This window comes from Cardiocondyla obscurior, unplaced genomic scaffold, assembly GCF_019399895.1.
Source record: "Cardiocondyla obscurior isolate alpha-2009 unplaced genomic scaffold, Cobs3.1 scaffold95_0_50158, whole genome shotgun sequence".
NCBI classification, from domain to species: Eukaryota; Metazoa; Arthropoda; class Insecta; order Hymenoptera; family Formicidae; genus Cardiocondyla; species Cardiocondyla obscurior.
Genome location: NW_027228834.1, coordinates 39,803 through 50,158, shown reverse-complemented (window position 1 = coordinate 50,158; position 10,356 = coordinate 39,803). Strand labels below are relative to the sequence as shown.

The window sequence follows — 10,356 nt, the reverse complement described above, 5'->3', positions numbered from 1 at the left end:
GCTTTTTCATGGTATTTTATTGTTTCCTCTAATTCCTGTATGTGACCAATCGAACTGTTTATTACTTTTAATTGATTCTTTGCTACATGTTGTAATGTTTGTTGTCTTCTCGTTAGTATTTCTAGCTGTTCGCTTATTACTTTTTCGTCGTCCGCGTCCATTGTTCCGAATAGTTTTTTACTTATTGTACCTATTACGTCTACTAATCCTCGCTTTGTTTTTTGTGCTTCGTATGTCGTTAATAATTCTATCGCTGTTATTAATTTTTCGTTTTGGGATCGTACTGTTTCTGCTAAGTATTTACATTTATCCTTAAGTAATTCTCCGCTATATGTTTCGCACGCTTTTTCTCCGTCTTTTACCCGTTCTTGTAGTTTTTCGTATTGCGCTTTTAATTCCTGCGTTTTTGTTATTATTACTAAACGACGCGTCTGATAGCTGCAATTGTCCCACGTTCTCGTAGTATAGTCCGGGTTCATGTACGAACTGCGTTACCGTGTACGGTGAGCTTATCTCCGGCGGTTTGTCGCTTGCGCCCAGCGTCACGGTGATTATTGTTCTGAAAGATGATTTTCTTTCAGATTGACTTTTCGCGGTTTTAATTTTATTTCTTTTCGTGTGTTATCTGTTATGTGTGTGTGTTCTTCGTGGGAGCGACAGTGTATGATACGAGGTAAGTCTTTATAACTTTTCTCTGCTGTGTTCGCGCGGTTTCGCGTTGCACTTCTCGAAATTTTATATGCATTTTTATATCGCGTCGGATTTGTCTCTTAGTCTCGTTGTCCGTTCTGTCAGTCAGTAACTTTCTTGCTGTGCCCTATTCTTTATACATTTTTATAATGTCGTAAGTGTCGGTTTTAATTCTAATTTTTTACCGGCGTTGTTTTTGTATTTTTGTTATTTGTTTTTTCTTTTATCTAGTTCGTCTGTTGATATCGTTTTGACCTGCTGAATCTCCCGTCGGTGGGTGCTTGTACCACCTGTCGGCGGGAATTTATGGCACTGCAGTGCTTCGAGTGTAGGTTGTCTTCCATTCTCCTATGCGGCTCACGGGTTTTCCGGTTACCGTGCCGAATTTGTTGGTGGTTGTGGAGGATCGTCCGACGGCGAAACTCGTGCCGTCTATCCTATGCACTCTGGTGAGTACAAAATTTTTTTTTTTTTTTTTTTTTTTTTTTTTGTTATATCTCTACAAATGCTTTTAGCCTGTTTGCATGCACTCTTATGCTTCTTCTGCCTCCTTTTATTTTGTAATTTACTTCTCCGCACTTTTCTATTACTGTGTATGGCCCTATCCATTGTGCTTCTAATTTCTTTGATCTTCCTCTTCTCACTGTTTCATCGTGCAATAAAACTTGATCTCCTATTTTAAATTTTCTTTCCCTTGTTTTCTTATCGAAGTTTGTTTTCGATTTTTCTTTTTCTCCTTTTAAATGTTCCTTCGCGATTGTATTTGATGCGCGTAATCGTTCCCTTAGTTCCTGCGCGTAGTCGTCGTATGTGTACGTTTTCCTTGGTGCCGTTGCCAGTGCCGTCGGCAGTGTGGCTTGGTGCCCGTACACTAATTCAAACGGTGTGTACCCTGTTGCTGTGTGCGGTGTCGTATTATATGCAAACATCGCATACGGTACCCACTCGTCCCAATCAGTTTGGTCTCCGTTTATATAATGTCTTAGGTATTCCGCTAGAGTTCGATGTGATCTCTCTAGCGCCCCATTGCTTTCCGGATGATACGCCGTTGTCTGTATTTTTTCGATTTTCAATAGTTTACATATGTTTTTGAACATTTCGCTTACAAAGTTTGTTCCTTGATCTGTTAGTATTTTTTCTGGGATTCCATTTTCAAAAATTATTTTTGTTGCGAATGCTTTCGCCACGGTTGCTGCTTCTTGATTTGGTACTGGTATTGCCTTGCTAAATTTCGTTAAGGCATCTTGAAATGTTAGGATGTATTTATTTCCTGCGTTTGTTACTGTTAATGGTCCTACGATGTCGAGTGCGCATTTTTCGAATGGCTTTTCCGGCGTGTCGGTTATTACCATCGGCATTTTTGTTTTTCTGCTTAGTTTGTTCTTTTGGCATTTTTCGCATTTGCTGATGTATTCTTCCACTTCTTTGTTCATGCCTGGCCAATTATGGTTGAGTTTTATTCTATTTATTGTGCGTTTCACACCCTGGTGTCCTCCCAATGGACAGTCATGATATTCTTTTAATATTTCCATTTTTTCTTCTTCAGAATATTTTTTTGTTTCGTTTTCTATTTTATTTATTTCGGTTTCTTCGATCGGGTTTCTACTTAGTGCATCCGCGTTTGTATTTTTCTTTCCGTCTTTGTGCACTATCTGATATGTGTATTCTTCTAATTTTAATCTCCAGCGTATCAGTCTTGAGCCTGGATCATTTACGTTGAATAACCATGTTAATGGTTTGTGATCCGTTATTATCATGAATTTTGTTCCGTATACGTATGGTCGGAAATGTTTTACCGCCCATACTATTGCTAGCAGTTCTTTTTCCGTTGTGCTATAATTTCGTTCCGCTTTATTTAGAATTCTGCTGGCATAAGCGATCGGCTTGTCTTCTCCGACCGTTCCCTGTGATAGTATTGCTCCGATTGCATAATCTGAGGCATCCGTTGTTACCAGGAACTGTCTCGTGAAGTCCGGGTAACTTAACACCGGAGCTGTCGTTAGCTTGTCTTTTAATATTTCGAATGCGTTCTGCTGTTCTATTCCCCATTCGAATTTTTCTCCTTTTTGTCAGTTTTGTTAGTGGTTTCGCGATTTTCGAAAAATTTTCTATGAATTTCCGGTATCCTGCCAGACCTATAAACGCTTGTATATCTTTCACTTTTTCGGCGTCGGGTAGTTTTTACTGCGTTTATTTTTGCTGGATCTGGTTGTATTCCGTTTTCTGTAATTATGTGTCCTAGGAATAATACTTCCTTCCGTAGGAATTCGCACTTGTCTGGTTGGAGTTTCAGATTATTTTCTCTTAGTCTGCTAAATACGCTCGTCAGCCTTTTGTTATGTTCTTCAAGTGTCGGTCCGTATATCACTACGTCGTCCAGGTATACTAGACACTTGATACCTTGTAATCCTGCTAGTACTGAGTTCATTAGTCTTTGGAACGTTGGGGGCGTTTTTAGCCCGAAAGGCATTCTATTAAATTCGTAATGCCCATGTGGTGTTGAGAATGCTGTTTTGCATTTATGTTCTTCTTTCATTTGTATTTGGTGATACCCAGATGCAAGGTCTAATGTGGTAAAATATTTCGCGTTTCCTAGCTGATCTAGTATTTCGGTGATATTTGGTATTGGAAATGAATCACCTATTGTTATTTCGTTGATTTTTCGGAAATCTACCACTATTCTCAATTTCGCTTTTCCTGACGCGTCTACTTTCTTTGGTACTACCAGTATAGGCGCGTTCCATTGGCTGCTACTCTGGCGAATTATGTCTTCTTTCAACATTTTGTCTATTTGTCTATTTACTTCTTCTTTGTGTTTTTCTGGTAGTCTATACGGGCGACTATTTATTGGCGGATTTTCGTTTGGTGTATTTACCTCGTGTTTGACAGCTGCTGTGTACGTTAGTGCGTCCCTTCTAAATAAAATATGTCACAGTAATGTAGGCATATTTTTTCGAGTTCCCTTTTTTCTTCTTTGTTTAGATGATTCGTTCTTAGCTGCTTCATTAGTTTTTCGCTGCGCTCCTGTATCGTTTCGTTGTCGGTTCTTTTATTCAGCGTCAGCACTTTTGCGGAGTTGATGGTTCTCAGTTCTTCTATCTCCACTTGCGGTGTATGTATTTCCATCGGTTCCTCTGTCATGTTGAGCACACTTACTGGGCACTCGTTATCTTTTGGTGCTACCAGGCAGTTTCCTATGAATACTCCTGGTTTTGTTTCTTCCGCATTAATTACTCCTACTTGATTCTGACTTGTAATTGCTCGGAGTATTGTTTCGCCGCGGGGGTAGTATATTTTTCGTACGGATGTAATTTAAATTTTACTCCGTCTATTACTATCTGCTCCTTTCCGTGCAAGCAAGATGCTCGTTGTTTTGTCAGAAAATCTATCCCTAGTATTCCTTCGTACTCGATCGGGAAATCGTCTCTTACTACGTACATTTTCTGTTTTATATTTTTCCTGCCTATTTTAATTGTTGCTCTTATTTTTCCTATCGTATTGATTTTATGTCCTGTGACACCCGTTAATGCCATTTTTTCTTCTATTATCGGTGTGTCTTCCTTTAAATTTCCTACTTTTATTAGTGTGATTGTTGCTCCTGAATCCACCAATAAATTTAATCTTCCCTTTTTTGCTTGTTCGACGTCTAGCGTGATGAGTTTTAATCCGTTGCTCACTTCTTTCGTCGCTATATTCGCAACTTGATACTCTCTTGCCGCTCTTATCACTCTTGGTCTCTGTCTTTCTTCTTCGCTCTCGCTTCCGCTTTCCTTGCTTCGGCTGGTTTCTTTTCTATTCCTACTTGTGCGAGCTATGTTTATCGCGGGTGATTGTCTTGTGCGTATTGTTTGTCTGTTGTCTTTTCTTTGCCATCGCGTGTCTGGCCGTCCGTTCATTGACCAGCATTCGTCTCGAGTGTGTCCTGGCTTTCTGCAGTGTGTGCAGAATTTCTCTGTGTTATTAATTCTCGCACGTGTTTCGGCTCGCGGCAAGTTGAATCCGTTTATGTGTTTGCTGCTTCGGCATTCGCGTGCTATATGCCCTGCTTTCCCGCATTTGTTGCATGTAATGCTTGATGATCGCGGTTTTTCGTGCGTTTCGTTTGTTCGCGTTTTCTCATACGTGCCTTTATATTTCGTTATCCTTATTTTTTCTTCTTCCACTGCGCCTTCTATCGCGTCTTTTAACGTCTCGAAATGTTGCGAGCGGACCATTGTTTTAATGTCGTCTGTTAGTCCCATGTGGAAATAATGTAACGCTTGTCGCTGTATTAATTTTAAAACCGTCCGTTTCTGTTCGCTGTTCATTTCTTCTTCATCCGTCATCGCTTCGTATAATTCCATCGCGGTTTTTTGTACGCGTAGTCCGTATGTAGTCGCGCTTTCTCCGTATTTTTGTTTCAACGAGCTCATTTCTGTCTGTAAACGCGAAGTTCCCTTTTCCTCAAATATGTTTTTCGAATTTTTAGAATTGGTCAAACGTCGTGATGTCTCTTGCGTCGAAATCTAATAGCGCGGCGCCTTTCAATTTCGTGCAGAGTACTGCTTCTAACAGCGTTTCGGTATCTTCGCGTGCGACATGTCTCGCGGCGTACGCGCATGCCTTTAAAAATTCTTTCGTTTGAGCATGATTTGTTCCGTCTACCGTCGGAATCATTGCTCGTGCGTCCTTAAGTTTAAACGTAGATATCGGATCTGTCGGTCTATTTTGTACTTCTCCGTGCGGGCGTTCGTTTCCTTCGATGAGTTCTTGATTTCCCCGCGTTTCTCGGTTTTCGTTTGGTCGACGTTCGAGGCGAACAATTCGGGAATTCATTTCCCGCAAGTTTTCGAGTACTTGTTCTAATAATCGTTCTTGTCGTTGTGTCGGGTGTGGCGTCGCGGTATGTAACTCTCGCAACGCGTTTACCTCTCTGTCGATGAGTATCTCCGGTACTCCCCCAACCGCTCCGTCCAGCAATGAGTAATTATGTGTCATTTTTTCGCGGGTAGTGTTTAAATTGTTTGCGAAAATTTCCGCGGGATCAAACACGCTACTATCGTATGACGTTAACGAGAATTCTCCCCTGTCCGAAATACCGCTAATGTCGCTCGGGGTGTCTGCGAGTATTTGATTATGTGTACGGCGCGCAATATTTCCGTCTCCGCGGTTTAATAACGCGTCGTCTATTTCGCCAAAATCAAATTCGCGCGGCGTGATAACATTCACGGATTCCTCGCTTTCTGTTGCGGGATCGTCTTCGTATTCTAACACGCGGCGTACCCTGTTTCTAATGTCGTTTAATGCGTTTATGGCGACTCGCAATGGTCGCACCGGTGTCGGCTGTAACGCTCGTCTAGCCGCTTGGCTGTGTAGCCACGAATTGTTTGCAACGCGGCGTTGTAATTCTAATTCGCTATCCGACATGGGTCGGTCGGTTACAAAATTTTTCGGACTTACATTAACGCTGTGATTCGCATGTTTGATCTGCTTTGCTGCTGGCTGCTATACTGCTCCTTGTCGCACTGCTTGGCTGCGATGTTGCTTTCCTCGTTGTACTGTTGGCCGCTATGTTGCTTCCTCGTCGTATGCTTGCCGCTGCTAGTTTTCGTCGCACTGCTTGCTATGTAGTTTTCCTCGTCGCACTGCTTGGCCGCTATGCTGCTTTCCTCGTCGCACTGCCTGGCCGCTATGCTGCTTTCCTGTCGCGCACTGTTGGCCGCTTCTTCCTTCCTTTCTCTTATCACGGTTTCAGGTACTGAGTCTACTGCTGACTCAATACTTTTTTCACTGTTGTGTCCGTCTCGTCTCGTTAATAATTTTTGTACTAATCTTTGATTTTATCTTTGTTCCAGAAATCGTCCTCGCCGTCGCAGAGTAGGCGACTGCGCCTCCCGGAGGGCGGATCCCACCGTTGCCACCACTTTTGTTGCACCGGGGCCGGTGCACGGGTCCGTCCTTCGGGATCCGAGAGATGAGGGCGAATAATTAATATATTGTAATAAAAGATTAGATTTTTATTTAGTTACACTGTTTCTTTTTATCTCCCTATGTTCCCTTTGTCGGTTCGGCACACGTCCTCGCGTTGTCACGCGTTCTCGTCTCCGCGAGGTTTCTTATTACTAGGCACGCGACCGAACTTTCGTTATCACCGCTCTCAGTTTACGGTACGGACTATAATGCGACTGCCCGTCCGTGACGGGCCGCGGTTATTTAATAGTGACGCAGGGCCTTGGCCTCCTCGGGTTGCAATGCCGAACTTCGGTAGTTCGGCGAATGCAACCTCAGCGATTTCGGCAATAAGTTCTCGCACGTGTTTCTTTCATTATTTAATTTCTTAAGGAGGTTGCTGATCTTGCATCCTCCGAGGTTATTTAATTACGAGAGACTTATTCCGAAATGCCCTGCGTCATGTATCGTGTTGTAACGGGGTTTGGGTTACAACAATTTCAAAAATATTTTTTTTCGTTTTTTGGCAATATCTCGGCTTCTGATGAAAATAAAAGGGTCCGAATAGGCCCAAATGCATCTATTTTGAATGCCGCACAATGCTATGTTGTAAAATTTCAAAAATATTTTTTTTTGTTTTTTGGCCTTATCTCGACTGCTGGTGAAAATAGAAGGCTCGGATCAGACCCGTATGCACCTATATTTAGTTGCGCACAATGCTACGTTGTAAAATTTCAAAAATATTTTTTTCGTTTTTGGCCATATCTCGGCCTGATGAAAATAAAGGTCGAATAGGCCCGAATACATCTATTTTGAATGTTGCACAATGCTATGTTGTTAAATTTAAAATATTTTTTTCGTTTTTTGGCCATATCTCGGCTTCTGATGAAAATAAAAGGTCTGAATAGGCCCGTATGCATCTTTTTTAATTGTTGCACAATGCTACGTTGTAAAATTTCAAAAATATTTTTTTCGTTTTTGGCCATATCTCGGCTTCTGATGAAATAAAAGGCTCTGAATAGGCCCGAATGCATCTATTTTGTATGTTGCACAATGCTATTGTAAAATTTCAAAATATTTTTTTCGTTTTTTGGCCATATCTCGGCTTCTGATGAAAATAAAAGTTTCCGAATAGGCCCGAATACATCTATTTTGTATGTTGCACAATGCTACGTTGTAAAATTTCAAAATATTTTTTGTTTTTGGTCATATTTCGGCTTCTGTGAAAAAATAAAAGCCTCGGAATAAGCCCGTATGCATTCTTTTAATTGCCGCACAATGCTACGTTGTAAATTTCAAAAAATATTTTTTTCGTTTTTGGCAATATCTCGGCTTCTGATGAAAATAAAAGGGTCCGAATAGGCCCAAATGCATCTATTTGAATGCCGCACAATGCTATGTTGTAAAATTTCAAAATATTTTTTTGTTTTTTGCCATATCTCGACTGCTGGTGAAAATAGAAGGCCTGGATAGACCCGTATGCACCTATATTTAGTTGCGCACAATGCTACAAAATTCAAAATATTTCTTTGTTTTTGGTCATATTTCGCTGCTGGTGAAAATAAAGCCTGAATGGACCAGTATGCATCTCCTTTAAATGCCGCACAATGCTATGTTGCCAAATTTAAAAATATTTTTTTGTTTTTCGGCCATATCTCGGTTTCTGATGGAAATAAAAAACTCCGATAAGGCCCAATTGCATCAATTTTGAATGTTGCACAATGCTATGTTGCCAAATTTCAAAATATTTTTTTGTTTTTTGGTTATATCTCGGCTTCTGATGAAAATAAAGGTTCGGAATAGGCCCGTATGCATCGTTTTAATTGCCGCACAATGCTTCGTTGCAAAATTTCAAAAATGCTTTTTTTTTGGCCATATCTCGCCTGATGAAAATAAAAGGCTCCAAATAAGCTCGAGTTCATCTATTTTGAATGCCGCACAATGCTATGTAGTTAAATTTTTAAAATATTTTTTTGTTTTTTGGCCATATCTTGGCTTCTGATGAAAATAAAGGCTCCGAATAGGCCCGTATGCATCTTTTTTAATTGCCACAATGCTACGTTGTAAAATTTCAAAATATTTTTTTCGTTTTTTGGCCATATCTCGGCTTCTGATGAAAATAAAAGCTCGAATAGACCCGAATGCATCTATTTTGTATGTTGCACAATGCTACGTTGTAAAATTAAAAATATTTTTTTCGTTTTTCATATCTCGGCTTCTGATGAAAATAAAAACCCGAATAGGCCCGAATACATCTATTTTGTATGTTGCACAATGCTACGTTGTAAATTTCAAAATATTTTTTTTGTTTTTTGGTCATATTTCGGCTGCTGGTGAAAATAAGAGCCTGAATAAGCCCGTATGCATTCTTTTTTAATTGCCGCACAATGCTACGTTGTAAAATTTCAAAAATATTTTTTTTCGTTTTTTGGCAATATCTCGGCTTCTGATGAAAATAAAAGGGTCCGAATAGGCCCAAATGCATCTATTTTGAATGCCGCACAATGCTATGTTGTAAAATTTCAAAAATATTTTTTTTGTTTTTTGGCCTTATCTCGACTGCTGGTAAATAGAAGGCTCGATCAGACCCGTATGCACCTATATTGAAGGCACAATGCTACGTTGTAAATTTCAAAAATATTTCTTTGTTTGGTCATATTTCGGCTGCTGGTGAAAATAAAAGCCTCGGAATGGACCAGTATGCATCTCCTTTAAATGCCGCACAATGCTATGTTGCCAAATTTAAAAAATATTTTTTTTGTTTTTCGGCCATATCTCGGTTTCTGATGGAAATAAAAAACTCCGATAAGGCCCAATTGCATCAATTTTGAATGTTGCACAATGCTATGTTGCCAAATTTCAAAAATATTTTTTTTGTTTTTTGGTTATATCTCGGCTTCTGATGAAAATAAGAGGTTCGGAATAGGCCCGTATGCATCGTTTTTAATTGCACAATGCTTCGTTGTAAATTTCAAAATGCTTTTTTAGTTTTTGGCCATATCTCGGCTTCTGATAAAAATAAAAGGCTCCAAATAGGCTCGAGTTCATCTATTTTGAATGCCGCACAATGCTATGTAGTTAAATTTAAAATATTTTTTGTTTTTTGGCCATATCTTGGCTTCTGATGAAAATAAAGGCTCCAAATAGGCCCGTATGCATCTTTAATTGCCGCACAATGCTACGTTGTAAAATTTCAAAATATTTTTTTAGTTTTGGCCATATCTCGGCTTCTGATAAAAATAAAAGGCTCCAAATAGGCTCGAGTTCATCTATTTTGAATGCTGCACAATGCTATGTTGCCAAATTTCAAAAATATTTTGTTTTTTAATATATCTCGGCTTCTGATGAAAATAAGAGGTTCGGAATAGGCCCGTATGCATCGTTTTTAATTGCCGCACAATGCTATGTTGTAAAATTTAAAAATTTTTTTCGTTTTTTGGCCATATCTCGGCTTTGATGAAAATAAAAGGCCCGAATAGCCCGAATACATCTATTTTGAATGTTGCACAATGCTATGTTGTTAAATTTTGAAAATATTTTTTTTTTCGTTTTTGCCATATCTGGCTCTGATGAAAATAAAGGCTCCGAATAGGCCCGTATGCATCTTTTTTAATTGCCGCACAATGCTACGTTGTAAAATTTCAAAATATTTTTCGTTTTTGGCCATATCTCGGCTTCTGATGAAAATAAACTCGAATAGGCCCGAATACATCTATTTTGATGCTGCACAATGCTACG

The 10,356-nt window shown here is 39.7% G+C and overlaps 1 protein-coding gene across 1 annotated transcript; it reads right to left on the bottom strand.

The window, feature by feature from the left end:
• Nucleotides 1-3,926: 3,926 nt before the first annotated feature.
• On the bottom strand, nt 3,927-5,102 carry LOC139113030 (uncharacterized). The gene has a single exon (XM_070673930.1). The coding sequence runs from the start codon at nt 5,100-5,102 to the stop codon at nt 3,927-3,929; it is 1,176 nt and encodes a 391-aa protein (XP_070530031.1).
• Between the last annotated feature and the right edge of the window lie 5,254 nt (nt 5,103-10,356).